The sequence below is a fragment of the Betta splendens genome, chromosome 7 (assembly GCF_900634795.4).
Source record: "Betta splendens chromosome 7, fBetSpl5.4, whole genome shotgun sequence".
NCBI lineage: Eukaryota > Metazoa > Chordata > Actinopteri > Anabantiformes > Osphronemidae > Betta > Betta splendens.
In genome coordinates, this window is record NC_040887.2 from 3661834 (window position 1) to 3681538 (window position 19705).

Below are 19705 nucleotides of genomic sequence, written 5' to 3' on the forward strand. Positions count from 1 at the left end.
GCCCCACGGTTACATCAGTGTGGTGAGAAGCTGTGATAAAAAACAGCGCCGTGAATTTCACACACTACTTTGAAGTCTTATTGATAACGTATGGATTTGCAGAGCTCTCTTCCGGGTTCTGTCTCTTTAAAGCCGCTGCTGGATGACAGCCAATAGGGAAGCGATGGCAGATTCTGCTCTCTCATCCTTACTCAGGGAAACACGAGAGGGCTTTTTTCCAACCCATTCTCATTCATAAAGCGCTTTGTAACTATTACAACTGAAAATCTGCATGTGTAAACAAACAATACACTAGGAATGATCTAAACTTTTATTGTATAAAAAAAAACATTTTAATAGTGGGATAATGTAAAGCATTTCATCATACGCCATGAACACAATCACACACTGTTTCAGTGAGGTCTCACACTTCCTCCTTTTGGTCATTACCAATCTTATGGCTCAGTTATTTCCTCTTCTTTAAGTTCCTGAAGTGACACATAAGGGATCAGACCAACTAACAAAGAAGGTTTTGCTTTAGGCACATAAAAGGCTAAGAAGTTTTATACTTTTACCTTAACTCTCAACTGGGCCTCAGTTCTCTCCACTGGGAAAATAGGGCCTTTGTCAATTCGCTCCAGCTGCGGCACGAGCATCAGTGCACTTACTCGATACTCCGTCGTTTCCACCAGAGGGTTCTCAGAAACAACCAAAGTACGCAGAGTTGTTGACACACACACAAGCGCCTGCAGGGCGCTCTCATCCGAAAGTGAATTACCTCTAAGGGAGACGCCAGAGATAAAAACGTAATTAATCTGCTAGAAATTATAAGTAGTTTATTGATTTAATAACAGGAGCGGCATGTTGCTCTGATTCAAGTTTACCTCACATTGAGGTACTGAAGACACTTCATGTTGGAGCTGAGGCCGTCCAAAGAGTTCAACTGGTTCTCTCGTAGATGAAGGGTGATGAGGTTTTCCAGCTTCTCCAAACCCTCCAGACGTGTGATTGCATTTTGTGCCTTAATTCAGAGCAAGGACTCTTAAAAGGAGCAGTTTTCTGGTCCACAACATTTTTTGTCCTATTAACCAAACGATCGTAGTTGCATTACCAGGTATAATTTCTGCAGGTTGGGAAGGTTGATGCCATCAGTGGTTTCCAGCTGGTTTCCTCTCAGCTCTAAAACCACTAGGTTGGCAAAGCAGCCACTGTGAAGACCTGACACCTTCTTAATACTGTTACCTGCCAAACAGTTTCCAGTATGTCACATCAGACCTTTCCTTATAAGTATCAAGAGAATTCCATATATATATATATATACTATGATATATATATATATATATATATCATAGTAACATCACCTGTCAGAATGAGGGTTTCTAAAGCTGGCCCCACCAGACCATCCAGGTCTGTCAGCTGGTTCACAGCCATGCTTAGCCACTGCAAGAAAGTCAGCTGAGCAAAAGGCTGCCCTTTGAAGGACCCCACAGAGTTATTGTCCACCTGTAGAACAGATTGTGAGTTAGCCTGAATGTACTAGGTTGTACAGTACTAGGCTACACTAATAAATGGGTAAAACAGTTTCCCTTGCCTTCAGCCACAGCAGTTGCGTCAGAGACGCCAGAGGAGACAGATCAGTAAGGTGGTTACTGGACACATCCAGAAAACGTATGTGAATATAACTGCTGACTGCGTCTATGTCGACCAGTGCCCTGAGGAGCGCAGAAATGCATGCAGTGTCAGAAGTGATAATTGAGGAGAAGCTGTATTCAAAGACAGCTAAGTGTATTCTGCACGTCTACGCTCACTCACTTGTCTTTCAGGTCCAGTTTGACATACGCATGTCCGAGCCCATTTCCTGTTCGGCACAGTAAGGAGAGCCCTTGACCTATGACCTCTTGGGTCAGCTGGCAGAGCTGCATCCAGTACCAGAGGTGAGAGTTAGCAAAGAATTACTGCTATTGGCACCAACAGCTTATAAATACAAATATTTATTATTTGTATAGGTTCTGTTGGCCAAACTCCTCCAAGCCCAGTTCAAATTGGACTGGTGCACGAAATCCTAAATTAATGATGTTGTAACTTGTGTGTTACTGGAGTACGTGCAGCGTTTAGCAACAAAATAGATGATTGTAAACTTGTTTGGGGTCGCAGCAAAGCTGAGCAACAAGTTGAGCCTTTCTAGAGGAGCCATCGTTACGTTTTAGCTACTAACCTCAGAATAATACGCTGAGATCAACTCTATATTTGCGATTGGTAATGAAGCTAATGGGGGTTTTCCAGATTTCAATGAAGAGTTGTTGCAACATCAGCAATACGATGTAAAACGGAGTAGGGCACGATTCAGCTGGGGCAAAAACAGATGATGGCATGATCGCTTGTATTTCCTACAAAATACTTGTTTTTTTAGCTAGTCGCGCAGATTATTACCTTAACTATTATTATGCTAACTATCGTTGTACCTCCTCATCGCCTTCGACTTTTTGCTGAGGTTCCGTCTCTACATCCGACAAAAATCCATCCTCCGCATCAGACATGTCGAACAGGCATCAAGAACTTTTGTTAAACAATTAAACAGTGGCTTTAATTCAACCACAAGCTAATACCAGCGTTAAGCTCTTCGAACCAGCTACTTAGACGCGTTTGTTGTCGCGGTTGCCATGGAAACCCGACCCGCGGTGACGCCGGGTTGGAACTCGCTCACTTCTTCTAAAACCAGGTGTTGCATTAGAGCTCTCACACCGGGCGTTTCACTACATTCCGCTTTTTGAAACCTCCGCTGTGCAACTGTTGCATTTGCTCATTTCAAGGTAAAATGTCACAAGGTGAGTTACGCCACAGCTGCTGCTCGCACATACGAGACGTGAGCCCGCAACCATAATGAAAATGAAATGTAATGAAAACTTAATTTACACGGGTTTGATGATACACAGGCACATTCTTGAACAAATAAAGGAATAAAACATACATTTCTCCAGAGACAACCATGTATTATATCATGAGATTATATGTGAATTACGTGACACTTCTCTACATGCTGTGTGACCCTGTTCACTTCATGAGGCCACTGTCCAACAGCTGACTGGTAAAAAAGTGCTCATCCTAATATGTACACACAGGTCATGCCCTGATCAGTCATTCACCAGATGACAAGGCGTGTAGGGTTAAATTAAAAAAATCTATAGTGCATAGACAGTAATATTAGAAAATCCCATCTGCAGCCATAAAAATCTATATCGATCTGTCATTTCACAACAGCACACATTTCTTCATAAAACTCTGAAGCAAGCGAGAACTCTAAACTGCATCATTCAGGGAGAAAGCAAAAAAGGTGCTGTCTGTGCAATTTCCTGGCACCCACTGCTACACGGTCAGTTCACATGATTTTATTATCACAGCTGAGGTAATTACTGTCGAACCAAACGTTACAGATTTATCTACAGATATGTCTATGTTAATCGTAAAGCATTGTGTGTTGGGCTTTGCTGTTGTCTGTGTGGGTCAGGAAGTTGAGGTTTCAAGGTTGAGGAATCACTCCACTTGCATATTGCGCAACAGAAGACCCTTTTTTACGCCTCCCTGCAGCATCCTCGCTCCAAGACTGGTGCCTGTGATGCCGTCACTGGAGAGAGAACGAGAGGGATTGAGAACACAAACAATCCTGCACGTGGATTATATTATATTCACTTGTTATGACACGTTTTTCAGTAACTGTGCAAAAGCCATTTACAAACAAAATCATCAGATATGATTACAGTAAAATCCATCTGTAATCAAAGAGCACTGTTGTGGAAAACTTCTTATAAAGAAATCTACTGCAGATTATCAGTGTGATAGACCATCTCAAAGTTCACTCTCATGTTGACACGGAGTGGATTAGACTACACACCACTAAGACATATTGAATATCCACTCAAGGACTGAGGACACAAGAACTGTATTTATACCCTGTTACAAACCCCCACATGAGCTGTTGGTGGTCTTTGATATCCATGAAGGCAGTAAACCGCCCTCTACTTCCTTAACAATGTTACCGTGGTCACCAAAGTGAAACCCACACCATTAGATGTCCAAATGCTTGATGACCCCCCATGAACAACCCCCAGGCAGAGGCATAGCATGTCATGACAAACACATAAACAATGCAGTATAACTGCTACTTACACAGGATTGAACTTCCTTTTCTTTGGATCAGGCGGTTCAAGTCCACCTACAGATCGCTGCAAGATATTGACGTGTTTACACAATACATCCAAATTTATTGCTCATAAATCTGATGTACATGATACATCTGTTCATTTATGAGGCATCACCGACCTCCTTTCCTGCAGCGTCCAGTTGGTGTCTTCTCTGCTCCAAGTTTTGCTACATGCAGACAAATAAAGAGTACATTTGATTGCACAGAATGTCTTTATGCCAGACCTACTACATACTTATACAGTAATGCATAGTAAAGAAAATGAAGCTGTCACGCTGTGTACATAACCACCTTATGTAGCTCAGAGAGCTGCTGGTGCCGGATCAGAGCCTCCTTACTGGGAAACTGCCTCCTGCACAACAGACAGGCCAGTTTGGCCCAGTCTGTCATTCTGCCCTCTTTCTCCTCCTTTTCACCTCCTTCGTCTTCACTGTCAGTTTCTCCACTGTAGGCTGGGACCAGTCCCCGTTGCTGTGGTGGGGAATGCTAGCGTAAAAAGCACAAGGTCAGTGGGCAGAGATAATGACTAGACGGATGGAATATGCAGAATACCTTGCACGAAAGAACCAAAACAATTTTGAAAGCAGACTTAACAAATACATCAGCATGGCCATGACCTTACTTCTGAACTTTGTCGGATCTGATCCAAGAACATCTGAGGCCTTTCAGACAGTGCCCCCTGCAGAGCAGTAGAGTTAGTTTTGATTGCTAAAGTTTTTGCGGTAAAGTACAAAGAATGTCTCTGGAATGAAAAGCACATTCCTCTGTTTGATGAATATCCCTCTACCTTTTTCTCCAGAACAGCGTAGCCTGCATCAGCACTCGCAGACTCTCGCCGATCATCTTGATGACCGTGGCCAGGTGTCCTAGTATACCCGGGAGGTAGTGCTGCAGAGCTGTTGGCAGGAGACGAGGACACGGAACGCATGTTCTCCTTCTGTCTATTAAGAGTCTTAGCCCAGCGCTCCATGTCTTTGGCAATCTGTTGGAATACCAAACAAAGGGAAAATTCTGAATTGTGTAAAGTCAGACCAAGTGACACAATCAGTTATACTGTATGTACATAATAGAATCTAAAATAGTTTTTGAATGTGTTTTTTCACATTTGTCGGTACTTTCCAGACTTCTAAGCTGATTGCGTGTTACCTGTTGAGCAGTTTTGCTCTTGGGCTTGTCTTTTTTCTCCTTGCTACCAGGAGTTGAGAATGGTGAGTCTGAAGGTGCACCATTATCGCTCACTGGGGCACCATCAGCGGTCGACTGGCCAGCAGCGGCGGCAATGTAGGTGTGCTTCTCTCCATCCCAGTACATGTACTGCTGACTGTGAGGATTGTAGTAGTACTGCAACAAAAGTACACAGCGTCAGCCTGCAACGGTGACCAGGATGACACACTGCAGTACATGCAGTACTCTACCTGAGAGTTAGGGTCATAGTAGAGGCCTGTGAGTGGGTCGTAGTAGTAGCCAGAACTTTCATCATACTGGTATGTGGACACATCTGGCACAGCTACAATTAAATACAGGACATTTACCCCAAGGTCAGACACCACAGAACCAGATTTTAATTATTTATTCCCAGTGCTGTACAAAGTAATTGTGAAATGTCAGCTCTTACGATATTTTTGGAGCTCGTGTTCAGTGCCTGGGGTCGCAGGCTGGCTGGAGGCAGCTGGTTGTGGTTTTCCTACTATCTCAACCTGTAGAAGGGAAAGGGTTCTTTAAAAAACAAAAACAGAATGTTACGCAGTAACGCTGAGACACACAGTGGAAATGTCACACCTGTGTGACTGGTGCGGTAGCAGTTGTGGTGCTGAGCACAGCCGGTGCCTGAGTGTTCGGATGCCCGACTGCTGATCCAGACGCCACCAACTCTGATGTAATACCAGCTGCAAACACAAGGAGATGGATTTAATAATAGGTCACGCTTACATTCAAAGAGTTATTTTAAGTAATGCACATGAACTGTGTGCCACACCAACCAGGGGCAGCTACTGCTGCGTATGCTCCCATCAGGGCTACTCCTGCACTGGGTATAGCAGCAACCCTGGCATCTGCCTGGGCCTTGAAAGCTGTGCCATCTGGTGCAGAGTATTCAGTTCCCTCCTGGCTGTATGCTACTGCTGCCCCCTGCTGATACACTGCGGTATCTATGCTCTGACCTCGACCTAATCCATTCTGAGTGGTCTGAAGAATAAAAAGTTTTTTTCAAAAGAAAACACACAAAACATTACAATGTCATGTCAGAGATCATACTCTCTTAATTGTAATGATCCTGCTTCCAAACAAGTTACCTGTGTGACAGCCCACTGTGCAGCTGCTATAGCTGTGCTCGCCACTGTAGCAGCACTGACCCTGCTGCCGTCTGTCAGGAACACGTCACTGGCAAAATACAGAGGTTCACGCTTTTCATCTCTTTTGCGGGTGACCTACATTTACCGGTGAGTGCTTTACTTGGGATGCAAAAATAGTATCAAGGCAACATCTCCAAAGTTATTTTTAAATGTTTTTATATAGTTATTTATAAATGTGGAGATGATGCCTGAAACAAACACTACACCAATGACTGAAGCCCACAATATTAATATTTGTGTCACAGCAGCAATATCCAGTGTGCTTTGCAGCCACGTTTAGATGTGTGAACATTTACCGTTTGGAGCCCTTGGCAAACTCCACCACGATAGCCTTCCCGTCGATGGTGAGAGCTGGCTGCAGTGCCTGCAAGATCTGGAGCAACTGAGATGCCTCCTGTTAATAAAACATGTGGCTTCAGGTTCAAATATCTGTTGGTCAGTGCAGCACTTTGCTAGATTTCTATATTTTAAATAGAAGAAAGCGGTAATGCTCAAGTGCATGTTTCTCACCACTATGGTTGAAAGCTGTAGAAACGCGAAGCCCCTGTTGAGATGCGTGTGCTTGTCCTTGATTAGACGAACATTGGAAGGAGAGAGCGTGGCAAATGGAGCTAAAGCAGATAGAATGGCCTCCATTGACGTGTGTGGACCAAGATTCCTTAGTATAAGTGCTGAAGAAGAAGAGGGAGACATAGGATTGACTTGCATATTTTCCTTCTACCCTAGTTAGACTAATGCTAAAGGCAAGTCTTACTGTCATTGGCAAGATCTGCCTGCTGTGTGACTGGGGTGACAGTAGGACCAGATGAGTGGTAGGGTGCTGGCAGTGGGAGTAAGCCCTGGGCTCCCTCCTTTTGAAGACCAACAGGCAAATCCTTTTGCAATTGAGGCAACTTCAGCTCAGCCTCTGGGGAGAACAAGTTACATATGCATCACTGTCTGATATGAAAACTTCTAAAAAAAATAGAATATTCAGATTGTTAAACACATTTATTTAGTTATGTCAAGCTTTACCTGATTTAGGCACACTGCATTTGAAGCACTTCTCTCTCCTTTTAAAGTTCTGCACACCACACTGTTGGAAGTTTCATGAGCTATTGTTAGAACGATGAATCACTACAGCGACTGATGGACAAACATTCAAATCAGATTTCATGTCCCACAATGCAAACACACACAACCTTGTTGCAGAGCCAGTCCTCATTGGCACGTGGTTTTGGATCGCTGTAGTGCATAGACACTCTCTGTCCTAGAATAGACAGCACCCCCTGAAAGAAAGGAGAGGAGAGAAAGGGGGAAACAAAGAATGATTATCTGTCATAATCAGGCCACACATGCCAGAGAAAGGGCTCATCCCACAAGAGATGAGAAAGAGAAGGACAGATAAAAAGAGAGAGCATAACTGAGGCTGAGAGAGAAAGAAAGAGATAGAGTGCCAGAGAACACCAGAGAATTGCAACCTTCATCTTTAGGAAATTGGGACGGACTGAGATGGTGTAAGTGTAGCTTGTGTTTCAGTTTTTATGGACACAATGTTTTGTTCAACTGCATCATCCCTCCCCCCTTAAGGGGAAACATTTTAGCAGTGTTTGGAGCACCCTGTATTACTATCACCTTCAACCCAAAACGACAAAATGGCTTCATGTTAAGATGTAACAGAGGTAGATGACTCCAAGGTTAAATGAACAGAATAAAATGTTATATTTGTTTTGATTCCACATACAAGTCCAGGTGACAATTTACTATCCTAGCTGCTTTTCCTCTTAAGGCCCACAGCTATCATTGGGCAGGAGGCGGGGTATACCCAGGACAGGTTGCCAGTCTACAGTCAACAGGGCCACACAGACAACGATTCGCACCTATGGGTAGTTTTGACTCACAAATAACCTGCCTGTATGTCTTTGGATGCTGGGAGGAAGCAAAGAGAACCCGCAGGTAAAAATTTATGTGTCACTGCAATACTATAAAAGACGTACATTTAAATTAAAGAGATCATATCACTCCTAGAAAGAAACTTACAGTAGACAAACCATGACCATGTGTGAGTGGAACTGTGACATCAGCACAATGTCATTAGAGGTAGTCATAAAAACTACCAACCTCATGGACGAAGGCTCTTTTGGCATTGTGAGGCTCTCCCATACTGGAACGAGTGTGCACATTACAGGGATTGACTGTACATTTGTCCAGATCTTAGCCCTTAAGTCCCATTTTATGCATTTATATGTGTATGTGTATCTGTGTAGAGGAAAGTGACCTGGTTGGTCTCCATCCAGCGGGTGGCCTCCTGTATGAGATTAAACTCGACGAAGGCGAATCCTCGGCTCTGACCTGGACACCGCCCAGCGCCATGGTAACCGAACAACAACAACAACATAACAACGCAAGGAGGGGTTAGTGCCTTATGTACAGAGAAGAAAGAGACCCTGTAGCAGCACTAAGAAAATAAATCATTGCTTCCTCTCCCCCTCGGAAACAACACTTGACAACTGGAGATGCTGTCAAATTCCCTGCAAGGGTGGGAGGATGCAATGCAAACAGGGACAATGAAAGAGGGAAAGAGTGAGAATCCTGCCCACTCCTCACTTTGAGCTCTTCAACTTGAACGTTGAGGCACCCGGGCACCAGCAGAACATACTCACAGAGACACTCAAGCGAGCACACACACATATACGGTCACTCTGCTACTCTGAGACTCAGAGGCAGTTTCAATTACATTGCACTCTGTTGGGATTTCTAATCTATACAGATCCTGTCAAAACATGATTATAACCTAACTTATAATGACTGACATTTATTTAAAACTTGTCTACAGAGATGCATGAGTGAGAAAAAGAGAGCCTTGTGGGAGACTGTAAGTGTGCAGAGAAGCACACCTTACAGACAACCAGTGAGTTAGCAAAGGGGGATGTCAGCGAAACAATGACCTTAATGGATCGTATTAAAAGACAAGCATCCCTAACTGGTATGGATGATGCTCATTAAATAGACAATGAGCTTAAAACTCAACAAATCACTCAAAAATGCAAATGCAACAAGAGCATTTTGTCATTTGACACTGTTAGTGTGTGAGCAGCGGTCATCTAGCCTGACGCATTTCACTTCATGATGCCGAGGCACAATCGTGAAAGGGTAAAGACAGTACGAGAGCAAGAGTAAGAACCAAACTAAAACCATGAAGTGAAGACATACTATGCAGCCTATGGGCTATATCCATGCATTCTATCATTTTTTAAAGTCAAAAAGACATGCATTGTTTTCCTGCGCTTTGGCCACCAACAAGGTTACAAACAAATTCTGAGCACAAGCCTTAACATAAAGACACTCTTTCAGCTATCTATCCTCCTGCCACAGTGTGAAATAAAACGGTAAGAGACACAGAAGGATGGGAGGGTGAGGGTAACAATATGAAGACAAAGCAGATATGTAAATATCACCACACATAGTTATATAACCAAGAGAGCATGACACAAAACAAAACCAAAGTACAGGTAAAGCACTGGGAAAAGGAAAAGTTCTCACCTGAAGATTTGTTCCTCATAAGGCGAACTTCTCTTGGCTGGATACCTTTCTCCTGTAGCTGTGCCCGGATCTACATACAAAAAAGCTTACATTTACTGAGATAATTTATGTTTTATTAGATCGCTTTAGAAATGTACACCTACCTCACTTCCTGTGGCATTAGGTGGCAGCATGCGAAGCATTATGATGTTGCTGGGCTTCTGGTTGTGGTCTGGATCTGCACGGTAGTCCTGGTCCTTCTGATCCAACTCCTCAAGCGATAAGTCTCGAGTAGCGCTCCCACAGCTGTGCTCCTCTGACCCTACTGAAATGGCCTGCACAGAACAATTACAGGTTAGCAAATGAGGACGACAATTCTATACAACTTTACACAGGCTTGTTATGGCTCACCCTCCTCTTCCTCCAGTCCTCTTCTCTTTGCCTTGATGTATTGTATTCAAGCCGGTCAGATTGAGCATTACCACAACCCCAGTCGCCCCCACCACTTACTAAAAGAGTGGCACTATGTTCATTAAAACCTCTTCCCCCCTTTTCTTGAACCCTTTCACATGGGCCAGTCTGTAACTGCTCAACTTCCAGTCTGGATGCCGCTTCCTCTCGCTGGACCATGGGATAGGCAAGATCAGTCTGTGACCGGGAGCAAGGAGGCCACGGGACCCCTTGACCTTCCTGCCCGATGTCCCCCCGCTCATTTCCACTGTTTTGGAAAGCTGGGCTAATTTCTAGCTGAGCTGGTGGAAAGTCAATTTGCCCAGCCTCCTCATCCTCTTGGCTATACCCTCTGTAGTCCATGTCCTGAAAATTGTGGTTATCACTAGTGTTGCCGTAGCGACCTATCCGGTCACCTCGCCCACCCCTGCTGACCACAAAAAACAATGTGAGAGATCTGTCTGACTCATGCACTCCACGGGACAAAGGTATGAAATAGGCTGTTGACTCACCTCCGTTCATAGTCCATGTCGAGCCACTGATTCTCCTCCACCCTTTTTTGATTTGTTTACAGCATTAGATGCACTAGAAAAATGCGGGAGCAACTTATTTTAAAAAAGGGAATTACACGGCTAAACAAAAGAAACGATTGGTTGTCGTCTGTAAACAGAGTAGAAGCCTATACGTTACTGCATGGGTGAAAAGAGGTCATGTAAAATCTTCCCAGGATGCAAAGCGTGCGATCTCTGGAGACAGGTAACGTCGTTCTCCTGTCACCTGGTTAAGTCATGTTTGTGGTACTCTACGGACTTCAAGAGCGTTAACGTAACGATTTCACTCGCCGCTTCACTGACTGGGTCACGTATTAACACGCCCCAATCACTAACTGTGAGCGGAATACACACTCAAAGCGAGACTGTCCCCAAAGTGAGCGATCTACAATGATGTATGACGGTCATCTGCTAGCAGATAAGCTAGCTACGGCTGTTACGCCTGAGGTTTGCTATCTAGTGTATGGTCCGTGTGCCAGCAGCTGCCAATACAACCGCAGTTTTGTGTGAAAATAGTAAAAACTTACCAGAGGAAATGCAAAAAGACAGTTTGTAAAATGTCAGGTTAAAGCCCAGTTGAAAAGCCCTATATTAGAGGGATCCAAGTGTAAAATGGCCACAGTACGACAACAAATCAGGTGGGCGGGGCCACGACACTTACGCCACTGTTTGATTGGTGCTTAGAGAACAGCTACATGTAAGTGGACGCTGATTGGACAAGACAAGCAGGCCAACCCTAAACTAATGTGATCTTAATCCTCATTATTAAACAACAGAGTCAGATATTTTGTCTCGTTATAAGTGTTTTTATTTAGGGAAAATGTAATGCCAGGAATACAAGTAAAATAGTAATTAATACTAATAAATGGATTGATCCAAACACAAATACATTACAACAAAAAGCCCTAATACCAGCTTTATTTGAAAAAGCAAATCCCAATGTTTCACAGTACAAACAAATAATTGTAAAGAAAACTGCTAGCAGCCCAACCACAATCTTCCAGCCTCTCACCCTTAGCTTAACCTTCAATTCATCACATGAAACAATATTATCAATACAATTTAGTATTTTAATGAGCTGATCACAACAGTGAAATTAGGAAAAATTATCAAAATATGTTAAGAAAATTGGAGATACCAACCGACAAAAAGTAGTTATAGTACAATGACATCATCATTAAGGTGAAGTTGGGGAAAATTGAGTAAAAGGCAAACTTGAAATACACATTAACATGTCAAGGCCTTGTAAGCCATACAGTACATAATGGACATTATAGTAATAAGATAAGCCTATCATTCATATGAATGAAATTCTTTAACTACAACACTCATGATTTGACCCACTGATTAACACAATCAAATGAATCTCTGGTATACACAAAGAAGGTCCTAAGAATTCATAACACATTTAACCTGATTGTGCCTCTAGCTATTAAACAATGTCTTCCAGTAAAGTGAAGGTTTCTATGTCACTCTAAATAGCTGTTATTTCCATTACCCGTTTGAGCCATAAAATGTGGACATCAAGGGTAACTTTGGCATGGAAACAGGGGGATAGGTCAATAATGCAGAAGGCCTTTCCATGCATACAGTACACAGACACAAATATTAATACACACTCATACAAATACACACACATTCACTGCATGCAGACAACATCATACATGTACTCTTACACCCACACACACATCCTCACACATTCGTCAATTCAGGCAAGTAATTCAGTATGGGAAAATGACACATACGATCTAGTGAGACATACCTCTGCATAGCGCCTGAGTCAGAAATGGGCCCAAAGGAGCCAAGTCAATGACAGGGAGAGATGTGTTCACAAATGACAAAATACCTCATTCATGTCATAAATCCATACCCTTTGACTTCCCCTTCTAGTTCACTGCTCTCAAGGCACTACATGTAGGCGATACTGTGTAAAATCCACTTCAAATTTATTTTTATGTCTTTCTTACTAGTGTCCATATAATCTTTGGCCTAGTAAGGACCTTTACTGTCTTCATCCACCTCAGCCCCCCACTCCTACCCTACATGTATATAGATCTGAAACTTTTTGATAGACACAGGCAAAATGGCACACAATCTAATGTAAGGACAAAGGACCAAAGTGTAGAAGCCTATCAAATAATTTCAGACCTTTTAATTTGCTGAGAATAATTGGATGATCAGAAAATTAGCATTCTCAAATATAATCGCCACGGGGGAGGGCAGTTTGCTGTTTTTCTCCCAGAGCCTATAACAGGAGGCAGGTGGATTTCTTGCCACGTTTCTTGGCCTGCAGTGCTGCCCTAGTTGCCATCTCAAAGACTTCCCTCACACCGTCTTTGGTTTTGGCAGAACACTCTTGATAACCGTAGGCACTGATGCGGTTTGCCATCTCTTTGCCATCTTCATATTTAACTGGCTCCTAAAAACATGTCAGCGTTTCAAGTTTAAAATTTATATAGACAAACATAAGGACTTCACCATCTTTAGAACAACAAGCACTGACCTGTTTCATTTTAGCAAGCTCTCGTCTAGTGTGCTCATCGTTGCGGAGATCTTTCTTATTTCCTACCAGGATAATGGGAACGTTTGGACAGAAATGCTTCACTTCAGGTGTCCATTTTTCTGGAATATTCTCTACAGCAAATACAAGGAAAATGTTAAGCAACATCATATCTCACATTAGCAATCACTAGGTGTTTAATACTGAATTACTGAATGGTACCTAAACTGTCAGGGCTGTCTACAGAAAAGCACATCAGTATAACATCAGTGTCAGGGTAGGAGAGAGGTCTCAGTCTGTCATAGTCTTCCTGACCAGCCGTATCCCAAAGTGCAAGCTCTACCTGAAAAAACAGAGACAGAGTTACATGAATGAATAAGAGAAAATAAAACAGACACACAAAGTGAGGTTCCAAACATGGGAATCTGCTCATACCAAATGTCCTACATTAAGGTTTAAGGATTAAAGTAAATCAAAAAAATAACCTGAAATATTAATACTAATATTAAGAAACAATCAGCCACAAATCAAGTTAGTTCAATAAAACAGTAAACAGTAACAGTAAAATTTAGCTAAATGTGCTATTGTTGATTTTCCTAGAGATGAGTCTTCCAAGACCCCACTACCTGTTACCTGTTTCCCATCCACTTCAATGTCTGCCACATAGTTCTCAAACACGGTGGGGACGTAGACCTCGGGGAACTGGTCCTTACTGAAGACGATGAGCAGACAGGTTTTCCCACACGCTCCATCCCCAACAATCACCAACTTTTTCCTGATAGCAGCCATCTAGGAAGAAACAGCCCAAAACGACCTTAATACCTCCAATCACTGATCTTAAAAAAGAAATTAAATGAGATGTAAGGTACAATGTTTATTTCAATGTTTGTTATATTTCATTAACATTTGCTGGTTTGGATAAGAAACAGTTCATGAAATCACTGCTTACGAGCGGTCTTCTTGTACATATAAGCTAACCCTTAAATGTTCTGACGTACGACTTGAACTCAAGTCAACATCTTCCGGCCAGCAAACAGACAGACTGCCCCGAGTGGTGGAGGCTAAAACCATCTAAGATTTCCGTGCAGTACTCCCATTCCTGCTGTAGGGCTGTGCAGTGTTGTCCGGGCCTGTCAAACCAGCTAACCACAGCTAGCACCAAAGCTAACGGTGTTCCCCGTTATTTAGATAGCTGTGGTATAATGTATTCTCCCTAAAATTACAGCTAGAGCAATCAACACGCTACTGTAAACCACCTGCGACTGAAAGTAAAAGTATAAAGGTCGAAGTTTAGACGCTTTTGCTTAACAGAATTACCGCTTGATGTGCCTGTGTCCGCCTTTCCCCTCTTCCTGACCGACTGGAAAGCTCCGCCCATCAATCTTACGCATGTGCGCAATTACGTCACTCGTCAGGAGGCTGTAACGCCTTCATTTACATCTACGCCTAACAGTAACTCCGCTGTAAGTACCGTTATTTCCGTATACTTAACTATAACTATTTTATTTACTAATTACATTTGCATTATTGTTCTTATTTATTATTAATAATAACTGGTTGCCGTGTTGTTATCGTTGAACGAGGAGCGTCCTTCCCTTAGTTGGAAAAAACTCTATTAAAAGCAAAAAAATACTTTCTAAACATAGTGTAGCTACATTGTTATCAATAATGTAATTTAGACACAGAGGAAGAAACAGAACCTTTATTTTGAATACCACTTCTGTACATTAAATTGTGTGTTATGTCCATATGTACAATACACTTTGAGTCAACAGTCACAAATGTTTTAAAAAATAAAATATGTATTTAATTAATAGACAGCAACAATCATTTATCCCCAATGGTTGTATGGGAATTCGGATTCTAATCCATCTTATTTTGTTAGTGCAGAAAATTACAATTCATTTAGAGAAGAGAAACTATAGCCAATTTAATATGTTTCCTACAGGTATTTACATTATAAATTAAATTAAATAAAATAAAATTTTTAACAAAACTTATAATTTAGTGAGAGAACTTTAACAAGTCCTGTCTTAAAAATTAGCCAGCAAATATTACCTATTTCCTAATTCCCCCAACATTGGGGGGGGGGGGGGGGGGGGGGGGGGGGGGGGGGGTCATTTATCAAATATGGGTCACTATTGTGATACTACTTGTATTACGAGCACTGCATCATGTGTACATACACCACTTCCCTACTCCTGCATGAAGCATATCTGGGCGTTCTCAGCTTCTCAGCTGTCTCACTGAGACATGGTTTATGAGGGCTGATGGTTCTTCATCTCCCCTCCAAGTGAACGTGGCATCTTTTGTCTTCATCAGTTTATTTGAGGGACTCCTCGCTGATATGACAGGCGTTCATAGATGCCCAAATCACAGCACTGCTGCTTCTATTTGTTTCTATGGACACTGGAGGTAAAGTTGTTCCGATTGGCTGCTTAACTCAGCCAGTCTGAGGCCTATTTCCTGATTGTGGTGGTGCTGTTGCTGCGCTGGTAAAACAGCACATAGGCTTGATTGGTCTGGAGCTGGTTCTCTGAGACTGGAGTCACACTGTGGATGAATGGGTGGAGAGTGAAGAGAAATAGCTGCAGAGTCATAGAAGATGACATCTACATAGACAATCTGTGTGCAAGCAATCAGAGTGTCACCTGCAGTCGTTGTAGAAGCACCAGCCCTTCTCATCTAAGCAGCAGGCTGTGTAGTGGCCCATGTTCACCGTTCCAGCATGGTTACATATTGCATATAAATCATACAGAACTGGGCCTTGGAAGACAAAGATGAACAAAGCAACTCATTCACTCAGTTCCTCTCAGCTCAACTTTGCTGTGAATGTCCCAGATTATTAAATAACATGTTGTAATCATTTCTTCTTACCTACCTCTCCAAAATCCAAGCACCACTAAAATCAATAAAGTATGTCTTATAAAGTATGTACTTTACCATAATAGCACAATAACTATACAATTAAGATAAGATAAGATAAGATAAGATAAGATAAGATAAGATAAGATAAGATAAGATAAGATAAGATAAGATAAGATAAGATAAGATAAGATAAGATAAGATAAGATAAGATAAGATAAGATAAGATAAGATAAGAAATAGAATGGACAGCAACTGTATTAAGTATACGAGAAAAAATAAATAAACCATAATCAAGTAAGTTAAGTAAAATCAAGTAAAATATTTTAGTAAAAAATAAAGTAAAGAAAATGTGATTTATTGTTGTGTTATTGGACTGATATGTACTAGAACATGTGTCTTAAGATTCATTTAGATTACAACATATTCACATCTCTCTGAAAGACACACAGTTCTAAACGAGACGTGTTGTGTTACCGCAGTCAGCAGGTCCGTAGGGTCCAAGGTCCAGGTTAGTGCGTGGGAAGGACACGTGCACCGTGCTTTTACTGATGGACCACCGAGACGTTGTGAAGCGATTTAGATCTGGATGAGGCTGTTAAGCGTCAACACAAGCGACTGCACTCAGGCGTCACCTGCGACCGTTGTTACTACAGTGAGTTAGACCTGTTGCCAAGGATACGCATCACAATGACCTGGGGGAACCTCTGGATGGAGAGGCGCTTGGTGCACTCTGTGTGCCTGTTACACCGCTCACACATCTGAAACACGCAAGAACAAATTTGCTTTATTTATAGAAACTTTATTGTTTTAAACTCCACCTTTCTGCAGACTCAGTGCCACTCACAGGTGAATTCTCCTTGTCCAGCTTCTCCTCCTGAGAGAACAGGTCCAGGCACTCCCTCAGCGTGACCTCGGCCGAGGAGCTCCTCTTCGGGATGGGCAGCGACAGGTCGCAGAACACGTCAAACGTGTTGGAGTAGTGGGAGCACACGGAGCAATGCAGCGAGCTGCGCAGCTGACCTGAGAACAGGTCTGTGACAGAGCGGGCGATCAGCACCGGCCGGCGCCCGAGCCGCGCTGCTAAACGAAGCTGGAGCTGCAGGTTCTCACCCACGATCCTGCTGTCGTCTCTCTCCAGGTGCTTCTTCCACATGGCAGCTGCCTCTTCTGAAAGCCTGAGGGAGAACGATGAGTGGTCACGTCGTTAGCGCGTTAGAGGCAGACTGCTCCCTCAGAGCATCCTCACCTGAACCTGGCATATTTTTGTTCAATCTCCTTCTCGGTGCGTCGTACGTTGGGTCTGCGATTGATTTCCGTGTGCAGCTTGTCCAGCAGGAACCGGAGGAACTCCTGCGCGTCCTGTTGACTTGGATCAGCACAAAGACATAAAGGCTTTTACTGGTTCACACATGTCAATATATTAGTGCATTATAAGCAGCTTTGCACGTAGATTACAGCATTTATTTCAACTGGACCATCTTTGCAGAAGCTTTGCTTTTTATTATTATTTACCTGTAACCGGTGAAGTAAGGCACCACCTCTTTAAACATGGTGTAAAAGTGCCGCGCGTTGACGACGGCGCCGCCCTCGTTCACGTCCCACAGGCCCGACAGCACCTGAGAGAACGCTGGCACAAACAGGCACGGCGCGATGAGCACACGGCGAAGGGACGAACACAGCGGATGGCGGAGGAGCTCACCTTCCATGAGCTTGGCCTCCTCTTTGGAGAACCTCTCGTGCCTGTAGGAGCGGAGCAGGCAGTAGTCCCGCAGCCCGCGGGTGTGAGACAAGCACTGCACTACTGCATTCAGGAAACACTGAAGTGGAGGCGAAGCACATTGGAAAGTGGGGACTATTGGCACATGCATTTATTGAGTTCATTCAGATCGTGCTGCATCTTTTACCACTTACTGTGTTGCCTACGTTTCTCAGCCCAACTCTGCCGTTTCCTAAGCTGAGCTGCTCTTTCTGTGAAACAAACAGAGCACAGGAAGCTGCAGAGCAGAAATGCAAACCAGCTACATCCGCCCGTGAAGCTGCACAGCTGTGTGTTGGTGTGACTGACAGCCATGCGTCCTAGCGTTTGACCGCTGGCTGTCTGTAGGACGCGTCTGCGCTGTGCTTTACGCTGGCAGGACGCATTTAGCCGCCTTATCCCATCGGCACAGCCAGCGAGGCTATAAGCAGGTCAGTCTGAGGGGCTCATCCTATTAGAGGCCCACAGCCGACAGGTGCATTAACACGTGTGCGTTGATGCGTAATTCCGCGTGTTCGTGTTGTGCGAGTCACATAATATGGACACGTCGGCCGCGCTCACCTCGTTGTCAGTGACCAGGAGCAGGCCCATGAGCGAGGTGTAGAGGACGGACTGGGAGATGTCCGCGGTCTCTCTCTGCAGGCCGTTCTGGGACACCAGGGTTCGACACAGGGCCTCACAGGAGCCCTGCGCGCCGGCGCCGCGGGCTCCGGGCATCCTGTCCCAGGGCGAGGCCTCAGCAGGTGCTTTCCAAAGCCCGAGTCAGACGGGGCGTTCTCCTGCAGCAAGCATGGTTCACACGGCAAAGTAGAGGGTGCGAAACCGCTGTTTCATAAGCAGGGTTAAAGATGAGCAGGATGTGGTGGTCGCACATCAGCTAAATAATAGAGAGGCCTCCTCTCAGTTCGAACCACCGACGGCCTCCTGCACTCAATATCCAGACGAACGTGTCCACACACTGATGGAAAGACAACACGGGTCCTCTGTGAATGACAGCCCCCGACGCTAAACCCTCATCACGAATATGTGGATCCACTGCGGCTCACAGTTACAGCAAACAGCTGGGACAGTGAAGGTCTGACACACACACTGCGAGCTCAGACCAACGCAGATCAGCTTCAGGAGACGTAGAAGCGGAGGCAGGCTGAGCAGTGAACATTGTGTAACCTAGGAAACGCTGAGCTCATCAAACGTCCCGTCGCTGCTCGGCCAAACTAAAACTTCACACACAAACGCATCTAGAAAATAACACCCAGCAAATATTTCCGCATTAGCAAATATTAGTGCTTTGGTCTTACCTGAGCAGCTGGCCACTCTATCTATGGACAAACTGTCCTACCCAACTGTTCCCATCACCTGCTGAGCTGTTAAAAATGCATAAGGGTCTGTCTACTGTTTCACTGTGTGGCTGAAGGCAAGAACTGAAAGTCTAGCTCTCTCCCGGCCCCGTCACTGGTGTCAGACAGAGAAAGAGAAAGGAGAGAGGGAGGGTGGATTATCGGCGCTAATCTTTCTTTCTTTAGGCCGTGCTAGGCTATACTTAGAACCATC

At 43.9% G+C, this 19705-nt stretch overlaps 4 protein-coding genes and 1 long non-coding RNA gene across 6 annotated transcripts; 1 reads left to right on the forward strand and 4 right to left on the reverse strand.

The window, feature by feature from the left end:
* Positions 1–296: 296 nt before the first annotated feature.
* lrrc23 (leucine rich repeat containing 23) lies at positions 297–2721 on the reverse strand. Its single transcript, XM_029155179.3, has 8 exons — positions 2442–2721; positions 1792–1895; positions 1571–1691; positions 1341–1482; positions 1091–1221; positions 864–1000; positions 555–759; positions 297–467 (listed from the first exon to the last, which is right to left on the reverse strand). The coding sequence occupies exons 1-8, from the start codon at positions 2514–2516 to the stop codon at positions 435–437; spliced, it is 948 nt and encodes a 315-aa protein (XP_029011012.1). The 5' UTR covers positions 2517–2721; the 3' UTR covers positions 297–434.
* A 134-nt stretch (positions 2722–2855) lies between these two features.
* rbm10 (RNA binding motif protein 10) lies at positions 2856–11707 on the reverse strand. 2 transcript variants are annotated; one of them, XM_029155161.3, is made up of 23 exons: positions 11558–11707; positions 10992–11064; positions 10441–10906; positions 10194–10364; positions 10051–10120; positions 8786–8859; positions 7710–7796; positions 7543–7603; positions 7283–7435; positions 7039–7199; positions 6825–6922; positions 6469–6556; positions 6157–6361; positions 5957–6063; positions 5793–5874; positions 5593–5684; positions 5324–5518; positions 4965–5159; positions 4800–4856; positions 4469–4663; positions 4297–4344; positions 4144–4199; positions 2856–3601 (listed from the first exon to the last, which is right to left on the reverse strand). In XM_029155161.3, exons 2-23 carry the CDS (start codon positions 11006–11008, stop codon positions 3511–3513), a joined length of 2769 nt encoding a protein of 922 aa, XP_029010994.1. In that variant the 5' UTR covers positions 11009–11064; positions 11558–11707; the 3' UTR covers positions 2856–3510. The 2 variants fall into 2 exon arrangements, with proteins under 2 accessions (XP_029010994.1, XP_029010993.1); XM_029155160.3 differs by having other exon boundaries at positions 10441–10909.
* Positions 11708–11815: 108 nt separating this feature from the next.
* On the reverse strand, positions 11816–14980 carry LOC114858233 (rho-related GTP-binding protein RhoA-C-like). Its single transcript, XM_029155180.3, has 5 exons — positions 14848–14980; positions 14164–14319; positions 13753–13873; positions 13534–13664; positions 11816–13449 (listed from the first exon to the last, which is right to left on the reverse strand). The coding sequence occupies exons 2-5, from the start codon at positions 14317–14319 to the stop codon at positions 13276–13278; spliced, it is 582 nt and encodes a 193-aa protein (XP_029011013.1). The 5' UTR covers positions 14848–14980; the 3' UTR covers positions 11816–13275.
* A 655-nt stretch (positions 14981–15635) lies between these two features.
* usp21 (ubiquitin specific peptidase 21) lies at positions 15636–19684 on the reverse strand. The gene is made up of 11 exons (XM_041071635.2): positions 18716–19684; positions 18310–18366; positions 18098–18215; positions 17911–18025; positions 17645–17764; positions 17509–17573; positions 17243–17430; positions 17078–17156; positions 16873–16980; positions 16182–16296; positions 15636–16083 (listed from the first exon to the last, which is right to left on the reverse strand). Exons 1-11 carry the CDS (start codon positions 18869–18871, stop codon positions 15990–15992), a joined length of 1215 nt encoding a protein of 404 aa, XP_040927569.1. The 5' UTR covers positions 18872–19684; the 3' UTR covers positions 15636–15989.
* On the forward strand, positions 16915–18266 carry LOC114858236 (uncharacterized). The gene is made up of 3 exons (XR_003786344.3): positions 16915–17050; positions 17264–17428; positions 17537–18266. It is a non-coding gene; the product is annotated as an uncharacterized LOC114858236 (long non-coding RNA).
* Positions 19685–19705: the final 21 nt, after the last annotated feature.